Source organism: Epinephelus lanceolatus, chromosome 13 (assembly GCF_041903045.1).
Source record: "Epinephelus lanceolatus isolate andai-2023 chromosome 13, ASM4190304v1, whole genome shotgun sequence".
NCBI lineage: Eukaryota > Metazoa > Chordata > Actinopteri > Perciformes > Serranidae > Epinephelus > Epinephelus lanceolatus.
Window position 1 is genome coordinate 12,276,841 of NC_135746.1, and position 19,880 is coordinate 12,296,720.

General features: G+C 41.2%; 1 protein-coding gene across 1 annotated transcript; it reads left to right on the forward strand.

Moving 5' to 3' along the window:
* The first annotated feature begins 1,255 nt into the window (after positions 1-1,255).
* Positions 1,256-18,954, forward strand: gnpat2 (glyceronephosphate O-acyltransferase 2). The gene is made up of 16 exons (XM_033649225.2): positions 1,256-1,409; positions 5,431-5,625; positions 5,720-5,896; positions 9,040-9,169; positions 9,305-9,432; positions 9,583-9,658; positions 11,006-11,157; positions 11,433-11,563; positions 13,257-13,498; positions 13,986-14,243; positions 14,323-14,402; positions 14,686-14,826; positions 16,842-16,941; positions 17,025-17,118; positions 17,251-17,312; positions 17,489-18,954. The coding sequence occupies exons 1-16, from the start codon at positions 1,398-1,400 to the stop codon at positions 17,539-17,541; spliced, it is 2,031 nt and encodes a 676-aa protein (XP_033505116.2). The 5' UTR covers positions 1,256-1,397; the 3' UTR covers positions 17,542-18,954.
* Positions 18,955-19,880: the final 926 nt, after the last annotated feature.

Here is a 19,880-nt window from a genome sequence, read left to right on the forward strand (position 1 = left end):
TGAAGTTATGGCTTTTTCAATTGCCAAAAAAACAGTTATTGATAGTTAGGCCGATTAAAATTCTATTTTAATTATGTAGGCCCGAAATAATATTCAACCACATCATGGTACAGAGATATGTAGAAGTATAGGCTGTAGAGGGACTGAAAATTAATTTTATTATTGCGGTCTATCAGGCAGTGAAATAGGCTAAAAAATGGCAACAAAAGAAGGTTTCTAATGTCAGTAACACCCAATTTATTGAGTTATAGTCCTGTCCTTATTTACAAACATTTCTGTTATTGAACGTGTGTAACCTGTTCAGTCACAAAAAAGACTCTACATGGGATTTATATTTTGTTATCTGCAAGAACAGATGAGTCAGCACTGTTCATCGACTTATATGCCATATATGTGAATATGACAGCAGCAATAGTTAAAGTTGTTTCCACGTAGTTTCCACGGCAACGAGTAAAGCAGTATCGAGGGCCGTCTATCAGCTGCTTGCAGTCTTTTTACATGATTATAGTAAATATGCCACACTGTGTACGACTGAAGTCCACAAGGGCTCAGTCTGCAAGTCCAGAGGGTGGACATTTGGATTCAGCCGTAGTCCATGAGTAGATGCACGCTTCCTTCTGCGCAGTGATACAGTTGGCAGGTGTAGTTTAGTATAATGAAAACAGTTCCTACATGAAACTGCTCACAACAAGCTTTTGGGGTGAACTGTCCCTTTAAGCTGTAGGAAAACTGTAGTGGAGTAGAGCGAATATTTGCCTCTGTGGCGCAGTGGAGAGGCATACAGTTGCATAAAATGGAAATACTCAAGCATAAGTACCTTAAGTTTGTACAGTACTTGAGTAAATGTAGTCACATTACACCATTGCCTGAGTTGTAAATGATCTCTTTGTAATTTTAATCAAGAGGTACAAAGTTTGGGTGCATTTAGTAAATGTAGTGGAGCTTTCATTCAGCAAAAACTTCAGCCATATAGAATCTTAAATGGTCTGTAATCAGTGTGATGCATCAGGCTGCATCAGATGCTTCATCTTTACAGCCTCCATGAATCCTCGGTATGATTGATTACATGCAAAGAGATTATTTACTTGACCAAAGTGTGCGCTAAACACTTTATCTCTGCCTCAGATATGCGTCTCTCTGCGAGCAGCCAAACTCAGCTGTTTGATTTGGCCACACATGTTACCGTGCACAACAGTGTGCGGGGTTATTCAAGATCACAGGGCTGTACATTACAATGCGCGGGAGGAGTTTCCAAAACCCAGCGCCCCCATTGGCTCGGCCCTGCAGAGTGCTGCGCTGCACACAGGGTGAAACCGAGGCAGCTTTCAAGCAGGGAAAACGAAAGTCGATGTGGAGGACAGGCACCTGCGAGGGCTCCACTTTGTTCCTGTGAAACAATGACGAGCACGGTAAGACACCCGGCAGCACCTGTGGATATGTGTTCATGCAGACTTGTTGCATCCTCTGCCGCTTGTTGCGCACACTATATGAGCCTCTGTGCGCTTTAAAGTAACATTGTAAAGTATATGCATTATTAAGTGCGGGAAGTGAGACTGAGTGACGCGTTGGCTTCAAGCTGAGGCCATTAAGCTGCTGAAACTTTAACATGTTTTAATAATGTTGCTTAACATGTTGCTGCCGACCGGTGTTATCAGGTCATAGTATAGAACAGACTGCAGATAAAGACCCAGATAAACGATAGAGCTCTATCACCATGTCAGGGGCGTAAATAAAGACAGTGCAGGGGCCTGTGGGGTGGTGGGGCCCATAGAGAGAGAAGGCTATCCAACAGTGTCATTAGGCGGAGAATGGGCTCTTGTCACCTTAGAGATATGTTCAAAGAACTCTCATTAACTGTGCATTCCAATATCACACTACCATACCATACAGTATGCCAGAAAAAGATTCAGTATGCACCAATACATAGTCTGTCAAACGCAGTATGCCAAAAACACCAGGATGTTCTATTACAGCCGGTCTGATTTTGCTGTATGCAAGCCAGCATGCTTTTCTGGCTATTCTGACCCACAATCCTCTGCGCAGTGGACAATAGGTCACTGATCAATAATGTCAATAATAGGAATATAAATTGTTTAATTGAACAAAATAATCATAATTACAAACAACAACAGGACATAACTATGAAAAGAACAACGACAAAGAACTGCGGATGTAACTTCACTGTCACAACTATAATATGTCAGAATCTACAATCTGTGCAGTTATAACTTTAAAGTTAAACATACACACATTGCAAAGTAACAACAGCAGAGCTCACCGGTTGATCTCCGTCTCTGGCGAACTCTGTAAGTGGCGTTTGTTTTATCTCTAAGGTAACAGATATAAAAGCAAGAGGTTCAAAGTTCAGGGTGTAATGTAATAAAAAATAACAGTATGTACTTTTTAAGGGCAGCTGATGTACCTACTAAAAATAAATAAAAATAAAAAGTATGTGATTCGGAACGCACCCTAAATAAAAAAGGTGCCATTTGCTATATATGCCCTTGAAAAACACAAACCCATCTGTGTCAGTTTTTTATTTTATTTTACGTAAAATAGTAGCATCTATGACAAAATTATATTTTTATTGTACATAAACTATAAATAAACTGTAAAAGGATTCAATTAAATGAATAATTCCTTATTATCTGTGGTATTTTTGTCATGCACAGATGCAGTGGTGATTGCAGGGATATATATATGTTGACATAGTGCAGTGTTGAGTCTCTGTTTGATCATGTGATGAGATGATATGTGCATAATAGCATGCACTAGGACCTGTCCTAACTACCTTACGCCCCTGTACCATGTTAGAATATCATCTATTACATCTAGCCTATGGTAAGAAATGATATTTGAGTGGGAGGGGGTCCACTTTCCTCTTCTCTGTCTTTTAAAAATACAGAATTCAGAATGTATTATACAAAAACTGTTTGTTTCACTGCTGAGTACAACATGTTTGCTGCTTAACCCCAAATTCCACTCTCTGTTTGTGCGTAGGCTGGAGGTTTTAAGCTATCACATGACAGTTAGTTGCGATGTTTGGCTTCCTGTTGTGATGTCACAAAACCATGCCTGTATGTACACTCAGATTGTAAGGAATACTTCATAATCTGTACTTCATAATCAGTCATGCCTTGTCATATGCATCAGTTCTTCTCAAACACAGACATTTTCACTAGAAACCCTTGGTATCTGAGTCTGGCTTTGAAGGGAACGTACTGTAAGTAAGTTTCACTTTCAGTTCAGTTTTGAAATGCAGTGGAGACATGCAAGAAAAACAAAGTTTTCTTTACAGTTGAAAGGTAACATGGCATGACTAACTGATTTACAAATGGTCATTCTGTGGGGGAAGTGTTCCAGTCATGTGAAACAGACCCAGAGTAGGTGCCCTGGGCTTAGAAGCTAATTTTTCTGATGGTCAAATAGTGGAATTATAACATCTTGCTCCATCAAGTGAGGCCACTGGGCCCATAAAGACTTTCCCATTGACCTACAATGTGACAGACGTCTGTAAATCAGCAAATATATTTTTTTGAGTTTCACAACCCTTGATAAATGACTTGTTTGACTCCCAGAACTTGGTCCATTCGGTCTGGTAACATTTGGAAAGTCTTGAAGAGCTGCGCAATTAAATCATTGCACTAAACCAGAAGTAGTCGGCTCCTATGGTCGAAGTCTCTAGTGTGCTTGCTCTATAGCCCTATTTTAACAGGAATTGTGCACATTTGCAGGAAAGCCCAATCAGTCCTCTTTCAGCATTGGCAGTATAAAAGCAAAATCGGGGAGTGCAGCAAAATGCCGCCTGCCTACTTTTGTTTATACAGAATGCTCCTTTTACGGGGCAATGGGGGCGTGAGCAAGTAACAAAACATGTAGCTCAGCGTGTGACGTAAACAGTGACGTGGGAGGGAAGCCGCGGCTGGTCAGTCCTTCGGCAATTCTCTCGGTCGGCCCGTTCTTCATCGTCCCCGTCATCTGACGGTTAATGGCCTCTTCGTTTGCGAGGACAAGGAGGGCGTGCAATTCCTTGTCTCCCCAGTTGCTCATCTTTACAGTGTCTGTCAGGTTTGCGTTTCCCTCTTGCTACTAGCTGCTCGCTAATTCCTGCTATCAGCTGTTTGCTGTTTATCCACCACCAGTTGGTCGCACGTGCGGCGTCATCAACAGCTCCTCCCACAAGTCATCAACAGCTCCTCCTGTGGTGAAAGGGCGCCTTGTTCATTTTAAACCAAAAAAGTTCCATCAATATGACTACCCTACGAGGTAGAAGATTGGGCACCTCGGATCAACTCGCCAATCCGGCTCTGTGTGTCTAAATGTTCGCAGCCTGCAGGCAAAACGGCCCAACATTCGCAGAAAATCTGGCAGTGTAAAAGGGGCTTATGCTAGCTCTGTCCTCACGTTGCAGAACAGGCCCCCAGGAAAGGCACATGAGAGAAGTAGTCCTTGTAGACTTTCTCCAAGAAGGCCCTGTCTGACAGAAATCTATTCTCTTTAATCTAAACCACGACTTTTTGTCTAACCTTAACCAAGAGATCCCTTTCTTATAAAAAATCCCATGACAAAAATTTCTCCCAACTGCCTAGGAAATTTCCCCCAGTGGCCACTCGCAGTATTGCAGTGAAAAAATCCCCTGTGGTTCAGAAAGCATTTTCCCCATAGAAAATCAATATAAATGAGACGTCTGTAAAACTGTTGACAGGACAAACTGCAAACAAGGTCAATCATGAATCTGTTCTGAACTTTTGAGCCATGGTGGTTTTATATTTGTAAAACTTTCCCCAAGCCAAGAACATCTATTAAAAATCCATGATGTCATCACAATGTAAAGTCTATGAGCTGAGCAGAACGCATGGGCAGGGCCACCAAGAGAAACACTACTGAACATAATCAGTTGGCCGGATACCTTGGAAGTAAACCCAGAGCCTAGATAGCTTTTTGAACAACGCAACTGGACTGAACAGGCGCCATCTTGGAATCTGGTATCTAGTTATTAAAATCTATGTGCAGAAGCCGTGACAATCATCACCCAGGTAATTTTATAGGCGGTAGTTGACCATTTTTGGCTTCATGGGCCACTGAGCAACTTTCACATGGATGAACTGGACCCCGCCACCAACGCTGTATCCAGTTCTCTTTATACATCCATGATGTGGAAACAGCCGCAGCTTAAAACAGACATAACTGTGCACAGTTACGGTCAAACGTCCAAAGGTGGAGTGGAGGGCAACTTTAAATCCAAGCAGCTAGAAACCCTCCAAAGTATATTTATTTTTCTCATTCTATCTTCTCACGTACCTGAATCACACCAGGACGCTGTGTGGCAGATCAGCCATGCTTCTGTTACCTATCTGTGTTTCTATTAAAAAGTGTCAAACATCAAACTTAATTTTAATGCCTCTATATAAGAATGATTTCCTCCTCCAGTATTGGGACTCAGGCAGAGTGGGGCTGGAGAATGAGTTTGTGGACATACTGGAGGAGAGGAGGTGCAGCAGTGATCTGGGCCTCGCCTTCAAGACCTTCAGCCCAAGCCCTTACAAAGGAGCTCCATCCTGCTCCACAGCTGAACTCAACAAAGCCGTGCTGGAGTCCCAATACCTACGCTACGTGGCCAAGGAGGTAGGGTGGTGTGATTTGACAAGACGTAACAGAGAATTTCCTCACTGTTGCTTCATCAACACTGAGTCAGTGTTTTCCCTGCGTTCCTCCTCAGATTGCCGTGGAGACGGGGCAGTCGGTGGAGGAGGTGAGAGAGGAAGCTGTTGGGATTTTGGAGGAAATGTCTCAGAACCTGCAGCTGGGGTTCATCAGGCTGATGGCCTTCACGCTCAGCAAGGTGTTAAAGAGACTCTTCACCAGCATCTACGTCAACATGGAGGGACTCAACATGGTGAGGACCACGTTACTGATCAATACTGTGTTCACAACTTTAAATTACATTACATTTTTTTTAGCTATATTTGCCTCTTTATTAGGAAATGGGTGCACACAACACACTCAATTCAAAATTCATTCATAACTTTCTGTACAGGCCAGGTTGATTAATGTAATAATAATGTGTGGTTATCACAGAATCCCACGGCACACCATTTGAGAACCACTAGTTTAGATGTTAGCCCAGCAAAGAGCAAATACTGTTTAACAACCAGCTTGAATTTTAAGTCTTGTTACAAGTGTAATTCAACTGTGGTACTAATGACTTGGTTAAAAGAGGGACTTGCCTTTAATTCCTCAGTGTCTCCACCAAAAGACAGCACCAAAAGGAGACCTGAATGTAAGCTTGAACACAATTTTTAAGACAATATCCCCACTCCTTAAATGAGAGTACAAGAAAACTGGAAGAATGTCGACTACTAATTTGTCCAACTTAAAAACAGTCTTCCTTAACGGGATAGAGGAATCCAACTAGCCTGGTTCCAGACCATAGACCCCGCCCTCTCAGCTGAGTAGGCTTGCATCTCTGGTCTGGCATACTTCAATGAATTTGCGATTTATCTCGTCCAAACGATGGACAGACCAAGGAACGCCGGGGGTCTAGCGATTAGCCAATCAGCGCCACGTTGATGTCAAGCTGTACGCTGGTGGGTAACTGGTGAGGATAGCAACAATGGCGACCGCTACAGATTCTACAGACCACATTCACGATGCTATCGAGGTATTTCGCCACTACTCGCGTTAATGGAGGACCAAATTAAGGAAACTGCTAAACTGGATTAAACGGCGATGCAGCTGGGCGTGCACGACGATGGAGACATTTTAAAAGGGGAATGCTCACTTGTTTTCGGCACCCCCGAGGCATGGATACTAATGACGTCAGATTCTGGGTGAGTCGTTGATCTCTACTGATTGGTTAGGGAAAAATCAAATTCCCTCCCCCTTGTAAATCGCCTTCAATGGAAGCCATGTCAGACTGAAGGTTCTGGGAGCTTCAGTCTGACACTCAGGCTAGAATCCAACTGCCCCCCAAAAATGACCAACTTCCTCCCTTCAAAATGCCGAAGTACAGTACAGGCCAAAAGTTTGGACACACCTTCTCATTCAATGCATTTTCTTTATTTTCATGACTATTTACATTGTAGATTCTCACTGAAGGCATCAAAACTATGAATGAACACATGTGGAGTTATGTACTTAACAAAAAAAAGGTGAAATAACTGAAAACATGTTTTATATTCTAGTTTCTTCAAAATAGCCACCCTTTGCTCTGATTACTGCTTTGCACACTCTTGGCATTCTCTTGATGAGCTTCAAGAGGTAGTCACCTGAAATGGTTTTCCAACAGTCTTGAAGGAGTTCCCAGAGGTGTTTAGCACTTGTTGGCCCCTTTGCCTTCACTCTGCGGTCCAGCTCACCCCAAACCATCTCGATTGGGTTCAGGTCCGGTGACTGTGGAGGCCAGGTCATCTGCCGCAGCACTCCATCACTCTCCTTCTTGGTCAAATAGCCCTTACACAGCCTGGAGGTGTGTTTGGGGTCATTGTCCTGTTGAAAAATAAATGATCGTCCAACTAAACGCAAACCGGATGGGATGGCATGTCGCTGCAGGATGCTGTGGTGGCCATGCTGGTTCAGTGTGCCTTCAATTTTGAATAAATCCCCAACAGTGTCACCAGCAAAACACCCCCACACCATCACACCTCCTCCTCCATGCTTCACAGTGGGAACCAGGCATGTGGAATCCATCCGTTCACCTTTTCTGCGTCTCACAAAGACACAGCGGTTGGAACCAAAGATCTCAAATTTGGACTCATCAGACCAAAGCACAGATTTCCACTGGTCTAATGTCCATTCCTTGTGTTTCTTGGCCCAAACGAATCTCTTCTGCTTGTTGCCTCTCCTTAGCAGTGGTTTCCTAGCAGCTATTTGACCATGAAGGCCTGATTGGCGCAGTCTCCTCTTAACAGTTGTTCTAGAGATGGGTCTGCTGCTAGAACTCTGTGTGGCATTCATCTGGTCTCTGATCTGAGCTGCTGTTAACTTGCGATTTCTGAGGCTGGTGACTCGGATGAACTTATCCTCAGAAGCAGAGGTGACTCTTGGTCTTCCTTTCCTGGGTCGGTCCTCATGTGTGCCAGTTTCGTTGTAGCGCTTGATGGTTTTTGCGACTCCACTTGGGGACACATTTAAAGTTTTTGCACCTCAACTACACTGGCTGAATAAATTGTGTCTGAATATAAAGTTCATATTTTAAGGGGAAATAAATACAAGACAACAGCTTTCATTAAGGCTCAGCCAGATACAGTCTGGGCTTCACATCTGTACAGATGTTATTTTAAGAATCCTCACATCCCACTCATCACCAGTCTCTGTGACACTCAATACTTCAATAATTAAAACAGTCTAATGTTAATATACAGTAGGATGAGTACAGTTTATGGTGAATGTATTTAGTCTCTGACGACTAAACATCTCCATGAGTCACTCAACATGTTTTCTGTCGACAGAATAAACCTTCAAATCAGACAAATACAATCTTAATCTCTGAAGTTCAACAAAAACTAAAAGTTTATCCAAAACGTCATTTTGTTGAGTGAACATTTAAACCATTCAGCTGCTAGATCAAGTGAGAGCCAGGCGTTTCCCATCATGCCCTGGGTCTTGCAGTTGGTAGAGAGCAACCGCAGCGCCTGGCTCTAAAAACTGCAGCCGCCTCGATCTCGTGAGGTTATCGTTGTCTGCTTTTGCATGACGTCAGAGCAAGTCAGGATGAAGTCGGACACAAATCTACCCGTCATGTATTGTGCGCAGGCCTGACTCATCTTGAACAAGCTTTTTCTCTCATCAACTATGTTTCCCATGCCAATAAAGCCCTTTTAAATTGAATTAAATTAAACCATATTAAAAGGTAGTGTGCCTGTGTAACATAACAGAGTGTTCAATGCACAACAGCCTCCGTTTGAATAAATATTTTGCGTTTTGTCACGGCTGAACGAAAATTAGCCCTTGAGAAGTTTTTATCGAACAAGTGCTTCTTCCAAGATCACCATCCCGAGACACAGATACAGTATTTGATTTGTTTTCTGTCCCTCGCAGCTCCAACAAGCCGTTCAGGAGTGTCCTGTGATCCTGATGCCCAATCACCGGAGCTACGTGGACTTCCTGGTTATCTCCTACATCCTGTTCGTCTTCGACATCCCACTGCCTGTTATTGCTGCCGGAATTCGCAAGTATCTACTTGAATTAAAACAACAGAATATTGTGCGGTTTATGTAAACATTTTAAGGACCTGTTTCTTTGGTTGACAACACTCACTTCTCTTACTTACTCTGTTTATTTTTTATTTCTCTCCACTATGAAGCTCTCGCAGGGATGAAGATGGTCGGAGAGATACTGCGGCGCTCGGGAGCTTTCTTTATCCGACGCGCCATTGGCTCTGATAAACTGTACTGGGCAGTGCTGTCAGAATATGTCAAAACTATTGTGAAGGTAGGACACAATCATCTGCTTCATCAACCACATCAAACTCAATCTGTCATACCCCTTCTGGAAATGGTTTCAGTTCGTTAAAGTATTTGTGGATCCATATTAGACTATCATGTAGAGAGTGCTTCTAAGAGTTAAATGTGTTTTCTGTAGAATGGATTTGCTCCTGTGGAGTTTTATGTGGAAGGCCTGCGGAGTCGCACACTGAAGTCCCTGATACCCAAATTAGGTAAGTGCCATGTTAGCACTTTGTGTGTGCCCCAGGGCAGGAACGTGTCTTTGTAAGAAAGCATTATTTTATGGTCTTTGTTGCTTGATAAAAGACCTTACAGATGACCTTACAATGATGGTCTTGTCTCCACACATTTCCCCGCACCAGTCTCAAAAAACATAACTCATCAGTCTGAGTTATTTTGTTTCATATTTGTTGGTCCATAAATAAACGTGGCCAGAGGTATTATCTTTTTGGGTTGTACGTTCATACGTCACATTCTCACAAACGCGATATCTCAAGAGCACCTTTGGGGAATTTCTTCAAAGGTCAAGGTCACTGCGACCTCGTCTGTGCCATTTTTGTAAATGTGATATCTTCAGAACACTGTCGGGGAATTTTTAAAAAATTTGGCACAAAAGTCCACGTGGACTAAAACATGAACTTTTTAGAATTTGATGGTCAAAGATCAAGGTCACTGTGGCCTTGCATCTATCTCATTCTCTTGAACGCCATATCTCAAAAAGACCTTAAAGGAATTTCCTTAAATTTGGCACAAACATCCAGTTGGACTTAGCGATGAACTGATTAGAATTTCGTGGTTAAAGGTCAAAGGCACTGTGACCTTGCGTCCGTCTCATTCTCGTGTACGCAATATCTCAAGAACACCTTGAGGGAATTTCTTCAGATTTGGCACAAACGTCCACTTGGACTCAACAATGTACTGATTAGATTTTTATGATCAAAGGTCAAGGTCACTGTGACCTCACAAAACATGTTTTTGGCCATAACTCAAGAAGTCATACTCTGATTATGACAAAATTTCACACAAATGTCTAATAGGATAAAATGATGAAGTGATTAGGGATGCACGATATGGATTTTTTGTTGATATGCTGATATGTAACAAATCATTTGACTGATAACCAATACAAATATCAATATATCCATTTTCCCCACCTAATTTTGGTGATCATCAAGTCTCTTCTGTAGGGGAATTAACATGATATTATGCATCGTGATGGCCCACCAGCAGGCAGATTTTAAAGCCAATATCGGCCAATACTGATGACATACCAATATTATCATGATGTAAACTGTTGGTTCAACTTGACCGGTTCGTGGAGGCATATGACCACAGGGCTGTAATTTTAGTTTTGTGCCATTGTGTGCAGGTGTAGAGATTTTCTGCCATGTAAGCTATGTGGTGGTACAGTGTATTTAGGGTGCACAGAAGTCTATATTTTTCCCCATTCAGTTCGCCGTAAGTCCCCACAACTTACCTGTAGTGACCAACAAGGGGAAACAGTTGCATTCATGTATTGCCATTTGAAAACGTTCTACACTGTCTGCGTGTGTTTGCAGGTATGATGCACATGGTGGTAGAACCCTACTTTAAAGGTGAAGTTTATGACGTCACATTGGTCCCCATCAGCATCAGCTATGACCGAGTGCTGGAGGAGTCGCTGCTCGCCCACGAGTTACTGGGTATCCCCAAACCTAAAGAAAGCACCATGGTACGTTCTGGTCACAGTACACACTTCAGCCAACAATTCATAATCACCTCAGTTCAAGAAGCTTCACCACCTTTTAAGTGTTAGTTTGTCTCTGAATCCCTGCCAACACAGTATGTAAAAATACAGGAAAATTGTATATTGTATTTGCAAACAACGTATTTTTGTCTCTAACTTCATTCTCTAACTCATTAGTGCAGGTCAGACGAGTTCATGCATGAATAAAGCTGATTATTTGTGGCCTGTCATTCACCACCAGCTTTGCTCTTTCCCTGCAGGGTCTGCTGAAGGCGAGCAAAGTGCTCCAGGAAGATTACGGCTGCATGCATGTGAACTTTGGCCGCCCCATGTCAGTCCGACAATTGTGTCAGGGAAAGATAAACCGCTGCCAGTACAACCTCATACCCAGGTAGAAAATACAAGTCCTTCTATGTCACTTTATTTGTCTAAACTTTGTCAAATTTTATCTAAAGAAAAGAAGCATTCAAATAAGCCTAAATAAACAAACAAATGTAATAATCATACAGTCTAAACTCCTCTTTACGACATTTGAAATCCTTTGAATGTGCAGAAATATCACAAATTGCATGAACTCACTTTCCACTGTCACTGCAGCCCTGTAGTCATGTATCTTCTGTGGGAGACCTGAGAGGCAAAGCAGAAAATATAATTCTAGTGATCCATTTTCTAAGTCTGATCTCAAGTGTTTTCTCTCCTGTGTTCATGACGTAAGAACAGGTGAAATTTAAAAAAAAAGAAAAAAAAAAAGGTTGTGCCAGGATAATCTTTTTAAGTTTCTTAAATTTTAGTTTTCATCTGCAAAACAGGTGAAAAAAATGCTCTAAATATTTTCTAAGGTACCTTTTTTTTCATTTGTGAACATTTTTAGCAGGTTATTTTTCATTTGTCTTAATCACCAAATGTTTGTTGTTGTAATACTCATTTTGGCCACAAGAGAGTGAAGTCCACCACTACCCCATGTTCTTAACAGGAAAAAGCATTCATATTTTCTGCCAGGTGAGTTTTTCTCCATGTACTCTTGACACAAGGTACATATATTGTGTTTTAGCCAGCTCTATTACGGTTATGTTGTGCTTTTGGCTAGAATTTTTTTAAACTGTGCTAATCTGCCAAAATAACAACATGACAGTAAAGTTGCATAATGCAATAACACACAATATTATATGTACCTTTTGTTAATGTTTTGTTTGTAAATTAAAGCACACTTAGCAGAAAATATGAATGCTGTCAAAAACCTTTTTTCCCACCTGTTCATTAAATGAAAATAAAACAACAAAACAAAACAAAACAAAAAAATATTATTAATATATATATATATATATATATATATATATACATATATATATACATATATATGTATATTTAGAATGTATTTAAAATAATTTTATTTTATTTAATTTTTTAATAATTTGCCAATTTATCTTTCCTAATAATGTAATGTGATTTGACCTTGAATAAAATGACCAAACAAGAATTTGATGGCCCACCTGCAGTAACTCTGAGGTCCCCCTAGAGGTCACAGACCCCCTGTTGAAGACCCAGGACTTAAAAAAATTACCCTGTCAAAAAAAAAAATCACCTGCCATGATTTTTATTGTTTTCACAGATGAAAAAAAAAATAAAAAAATATTTTAAAAATTATTTTTTAATTTGTTTTGTTTTTATTTTTTTTATTTATCAAAAATATTTTATTGTATTTTATTTCATTTAAAAAATACTATGAAATTACTAAACAAGAATTTGGCGGCCCACCTGTTGAAAAAAATCACCTGCCAAAATTTTTAACTTAGGAAAAAATTCTTTGCAAAACTTTTTCCTACCTAAAAATCATTTAAGGAATTTAGAAAGATTATCCTGGCAAAACCTTTTTTTCACCTATTTTTAAGTCAAAAACACAGGAGAGACATCAATTTAGATCAGACCTAGAAATATGAATCACCAGAATTTGTTTTTCTCATTTGCCTCTCAGAGCTTCCATAATTTTCCTATCTGACTGCAACATACTGTTTCCTGTGTGTCTCCATCCCCCCCATTCTTCTTCCTGCTGTCTCCCCCATCTCTCCCTTTACATGTATTCACAGAGACCTTCCTCTGAAGCCCAGCGCAGAGACTCAGGCCTGTGTGAGCTGGCTTGCTCATCTGATGGTACGAAACCAAGAGGAGGGCTCTCTGACCAGCCCCTGGTCTCTGATGGCCTGCCTGTTGCTGCAGGCTCCCACCACAGCTTTAACAAAGGAGGGTCTGCTGTGGCATCAGCTCACTGAGAAAACCCTCTGGCTCAGGAAGCTGGCGCTGGAGTTTGGGGCTCGTCTGAACTGGCCTGGTGGGTGGAGGAGAGGATAAATGGAGTTTTATATACTTGCTGTAAATATTGTATCATGATTAGTTTAAGTGCTCTTCCTTTAATGAGTCTTTTTAGGAGATTTATTCTCATTCCTTCAATGACCAGTAGGTGGCGTATGCATATTGCATTCAAGGGAACCAGACAAAGTTAATGCAGAAAAGTAACTGAGTAGAATCTGTCTGCGTCTCACCTCGGGGACACTGAAGGCTCCTTCAGCCCGGTCTGAGGTAGATCAGACAGATTAGATGAATGTGAGTTGGCACAAGCGTTCAGATTCACTTAGCAGCTCCTCAGTGGATTTAAGTAAGTCATCCTAAGAGGACCCTACTGAACCATCTCACTTCACAGGTCTCGTGTGTGTGCAAATACACACACACAAAATACAAGCTATTCTGAGGCTGATGCAATAAGCATAAAATCCGAACTACTCCTTAAACAGTGATAATGTGGACGCCGTTTTCTGCAGGACAAGCGTCTGACTCTGATGTGATGTCATCCACCGTGGATCTTCATGGCTCCATAGTTCACCGTAAAGCAGGGCGTGTCTACCTGGTGCAGGAGGAACAGCCTGAGAGGAGGCGTCCAATCAAGCCAGAGGAGGATGTGATGAGAACAGCGGCGGCGGTGCTGATGCTGGCCTCCTATAGGAATCAGTGCCTGCACGTTTTTCTGCGTCCCGCCTTGCTCGCCACAGCCATGCACGTCACAAAGAGCACACAGAGAGGTGAGAGTTAAACACAGTGTATTTCTCAACTCACACACTGAAAGATTTTTTAATATATCCTCCTCCGTTCTCTTCCCAGACGAGCTCGACGCCTTCTTCTGCTTCCTGCAGGACGTCTTCTCCAACGAATTCATCTTCGTCCCTGGAAAGTCATCTCAGGTAACAGCCTCATCTTTCAGGGCTCAGCTTCCTGCGGGCATCTCAGGACAAAGATCCCAAAGAGGATTATTGTCCTGTTAAACCGTGGTAATAAAATGTTTAGCGCAAACATAACAACAGCTCTGACAACTGAGCACGTTCAGGCTTAATGTGTGAAGTCAGAGCAGAGTCGGGTCAGGAACATGCATGTGCAGGCGTGTGTGCAGCACTGCACGTCTAAGAGTCGAGACTATTGTTGGCTTGTGTGTATCTGCCTGCTGATATCTGTCTTTCCTTCAACCAGGACTTCGAGGAGGCGTGCTTCCTCCTGAAGAAGAGTGGAGCAGTCCACATCAGTCAGCAGGAAGTGACGGTGTCAGACGCAGGAAGGGAGGTGTTATCCTTCCTGCAGGCGCTTCTACAACCCTTCATAGACTCTTATCAGGTCCTTTGACTTTTGCCTCCTCAGATCGAGATAACGCACTGTGCACATGTTTCAGACTGGACTGTAGCTGCCATCGAGGACACTGAGGCCATGACCTCTCTGTCTTTAGCAACCCTGGGGTAGTTCACATCAGTGGTTCCCAACTGGTGGGTCATGGTCCTAAAGTGGGTCACAGGTGCCTTCTAAATGGACCACAAGTGACTCGGGAACATATTAACTTTTTAAAAAACACTTTATTTTGAAGTACAAAGTATGACGCTGAATATAATAAACTGTGTGGACCTTAAACTAATGACTATGGAGAGATCTGGACCCTGTGGCGGGACCAGTTGGGAACCACTAGTTTGCATTTTTACATTTTTTTTGGCTAATTTCAGTATTTTTAGTTTTATTTTTTAGTACTATATGTCAACAAACAAACACAATAAATAATTCAGTATTTCTTAAACTCAGTGTTATACCTGGTAGGTCGGAGCAGGCACTGAAACAGAATTGTATGGAAGCTTAATGCATTCACTTTAGAAAAATACTTGCCCTGTTTTTCTGAATTCGCAAGATTATCATTTCAGGATTCTGAGTAAAGGTTTCAAGGGGGGAAAATCTGCTTGTTTTTATGAATTAACAAGACAGTAATCTTTATGATTTGCTTTAATTCACAAGAAATTAGAAAAGAAAGTGTATTAACAAGAAAATCTTGTTAATTCTTTATAATTCTTGCTTTTAATTCTCATTCTAAATTAATGGGATAATCAGTTCTCTTTTATAAGTTGAAATAATTATAAATAAATATTTACTTCCAGGTAACTTCTTGACATATTATTCAGAAATTACAGCCCTCCAAAAAAAAAAGTGCTCCCAAATCATTTTCCAGCAAAAATGTCATAATGCTATGGAAGCTAAAAGGTTTTATTCGAGAAAAAGGTTTTCGGAATTTAGAAGATGATAATCTCTTTTTCTGACTTAACGAGATAATCTTGTTCATTCTCATTTAAGACATAATGTCATTAGTCAGAAAAACAGAGGGTTTTTTTGTTTTGTTTTGTCAAGTGAGCACATTTAGCACAATTTCAGGGCCGTTATTTCTTTATAATTTTCCAGGATGTTACCCAGAAATAAATATTAATTTCTACTAATATAAAATAGAGATAAAGTTTATTAGTTATAAAAAGCAAGATAATGTTGTTAATTCTTGACAATTCTTGTTTTTAATTCCCATTCTGAATTAATAAGATAATTAATTCTCTTTAGTAAGTACAAATAACTACAAATAAATATTTACTTCCAGGTAACTAACTGGAATGTTCTTGGGAAATTACAGCCCTTTAAAATAAAGTGCTCCCAATTCATTTTCCAGGAAAAACGTCTCATTGCTATAAAAGTCAGAGAAACAGATTTTATTTTTTTATTTATTTTTTATTTTTTTGTCAAGCGAATACATTCAACTTTGGAAGGATTGAGACATTTTTGTCTGAAAAAAAATTGGGAAGAAGAATTCAGGGCTGTAATTTCTCTAGGAAGTTACTTGGAAATAAATATTTATTTGTACTAACTATAAAGAAAATAGAGATAAAATGTAGTATTTAAAAGCAGTCACTAAGCGCTCTGTTTAAATGAAACTGGCATAAATTATATATAAAATTTCAAATATTTAATTAAAGAAATGTTTTTCCCATCCCAGTGCTCTTTAAATCAGGAATATTTATTGTTTATGTTTGTTAAATGTTAAATTATTATATCGTAACCATACCTATGTAATTAGTGGAGGTTTGGATGTGATCAGAGACACTCCCTCTGTGACTGAAAAATGCTGTTTGGGTTGTTACGGTAGGTCACACCTGTTCTGGCTGACATGCCATGATGCTGATTATTTATAGCAGGTTTCCACACAACCATGTCAATCTTTGCTTTAGTCGACTAGTGTTTTTGGCTCTAACTACAATTAAGATGTTGGATTTTAAATATTATAATAGATGGTTTATGTCCTCCTGTTTGATGGGGTGTGTTTTTCTGTCCAGGTGATGTTCAGGTACCTCTGTGAGGACGGAGTTAACGTGTGCTCTGAGAAACACTTCCTGCCTGCTGTGCGAAACCTGGCGACAAAGCTCATCCTCTCAGGTGAAACAGAAAGTGACCTCTGACCTGCAGATTTAATCTCATGCTGTTAAACTGTTCCCCATAATGATGTCTGTGTGTTGCAGGTGAGCTTCACACCTATGAAGCCCTTTCGTCCGACACACAAAAGAACGTCCTGTCGGCCCTGCGGAGGCTGGAGACTGTGACAAAGTTGGGGGCGTGAGTAACGAGATTAGCCCCTGCAAATCTGTTTGCTTTTAAGCTCATTTTCTGTGGTGGTTGAGAAGCTGTCTGTATTTCTGGTGCCAGTGTTGTGCCTGTTGAGTTTCTCTGTCTGTTTCCTCCTCACAGGACGGAGCAGAATGAATTCAGAGTGAATAAAGCAGCTGTCAGAAGAATCGATGACATTCTTTGTGAGTCACTTCAAATATGACTGATCTTGTTTACCTCACTGCCTTTAAATACTTTTAAGATTACTTAAATATCCTCGCCTCGTTGGTAAGGTTTTGTTTTTGCCCTTGCTTGTGTTTATCGCCTCAACTAACAGCACCCTGAGGGATTTATGTTTTCTTTTCCTCTCTCACTGTAGCTGGGAAAATTCCTCCCCAGATGCTCCAGACTACACCTGACGCAAAACTTTAGCCTCCGTTGGAACAGATCCATCTTCAGTATCAGCTCACAGTCCTGTTTACCCTTATGTGACCTTTTCCTCCATCTTCCTTTTCTTCCCTCCGTGCCTTTATGCAGCAATCGTTAGAACTGCTGCATCTTAAAGGGACAGTTCATCCTCAAATCAAAAGTACATATTTCTCCTCTTACCTGTATTGCTGTTTATCAGTCTAGATTGTTTTGGTGTGAGTTGCAGAGTGTTGGAGATATCAGCTGTAGAGATGTCTGCCTTCTCTCCAATATAATGGAACTAGATGGCACTCAGCTTGTGGTGCTCAAAGTGCCAAAAAATACATTTGAAAAACTCAACATCAATGTCTCTTTCCAGAAATCATGACCTGGTTACTCAAGATAATCCACAGACCTTGTGAGCAGCAGGCGTGGACTGGCAATTGTGAAGTTTGGGAATTTTCCCAGTGGGCCGGTCATGTGAAGACTAGGGTTGCAACGATGTGAGATTTTCACTGTATGATAACCATCTTAGATGATGCTGCGCTTTCATGGTATCACAGAATTTATATTATCATCAGTCAGAGTGACCCGTAAGGAATAAAACATAAGGGTTATCTTTGGTTGAAGAAGCGTTTTCTTGAGTCATCAAAACACCAGAGTCGTTGGGCAGTGACTTGTGGCGTCAGAAACCAATGAAAAAAAGCCGTCTTTTAATGTCGGCATGATGCGCGCCCTCATAATTTAATTGGCCTGGCGGCGTCAGGAGGAAACGTGGCAGGACAAGGACTAAATTTGAGGCAGCGAAAGACCAGCTGGGGCGGTGGATGGGTCCATCAAAACACCAACTTTCACCCAGGAGAGCGGCGTTTGAGATTCTAAAGCCAAACCCTGTTCTTTTTTCCTAAACATAACCACATGCGTTTGTTGTTGGAGGGGAAAAAAAGTTAGTTTGTGGTGTTGTACAGACGTAGTGTGTTTATTTTGAAAGAGACTGTATGTAAACAGTAAATTTCCTGTGAAAACAGAAGTGTATTTTGAAAGAAGGCAATGCATGTGACAGGCAGAACTTGACACGGTGTCCCAGGACCTCAACAACCAACGCACCCAGGGTACCTTGCACGTCGTATGTGGACGCGGAAGTCTACGACCAAACGTCGATATGTGACGAGGTTGGAGTGAGAATGTGTTGTTTTCTTACTATAATTGAAACCTGAACCATTTTTTTGTAGTTGGAAGTATGTATAAAGACTTTCCCTTTTGAAAATAACCAAAACAAAGGTGAGCTTCTCCGTGTAGTTCCAATTTTTTCCCAAATATCGGAGATAAGCAATTGTACACGTTACAATAGCGTTAATTTTCATATCATGATATACCTTAAAACTGGTATACTGCTGCAACCCTAGTGAAGACCGGCCCCTTTTCCCTAACCCTGGCATTATTTAACCTTTGTTAACACCTTATTTACAAACCAGACTTGGTCACATGTGTATCGTTCTGCCAACTTCACCAAGTGCATGGCTAGCTCTCCCATTTCAAAGCATATACCATGAGTCTGGGTGCACTCTATCATCAGCTAATTTGTCTATGTAGATGCTAGTGATGGCTGGCCTGGAAAATTTGTTTAAAATTTGGTGTAGCCTAATAATTTGGGGCACCTTGACAGCAAATTCCCAGGTTGTTGCCAGTCCGTCCCCGGTGAGCAGCTTCATGTAGGAACTATTTTCTTCCTGCCAAACTACACCCACCAACTGTATCAATGCACAGAAGGAAGTATGCATCTACTCATGGACGAGAGGCTCAAGGTCATGACAGCGCAAGATGTAAAAGTAAAGACGTCTTCTTTGCCTGAGCTGTAACGTTAGCTAGCTCAGTGGTGCTAGGTGAGCTAGCGGTAGATGCACGTTTCCTTCTGCATGGTGATATGATTTGCGGGTGTAGTTTGGTAGATAGAAAATAGTTCCTACATGAAACTGCTCACAACAAGGTCTGTGGATTATCTTGAGTAACCGGGTCATGATTTCTAGAAAGAGACATTGATGTTGAGTTTTTCAAATGTATTTTTTGGCACTTTGAGCACCACAAGCTGAGTGCCATCTAGTTCCATTATACTGGAGAGAAGGCAGACATCTCTAGAGCTGATATCTCCAACACTCTGCAACTCACACCAAAACAGTCTAGACCGATAAATACCACCATAGTTAAGAGAGAAAATATGTACTTTTGATTTGGGGATGAACTGTCCCTTTAACTCTGCGCTCTAAGTGCTCAGACAGAATATCCTGGACGCCAGCGGCCAGACTTAACCTGGCACCATTCCACTCTTGAATGTTACCCCCCCCCTCCTCTCTGTGTCCTTGTTC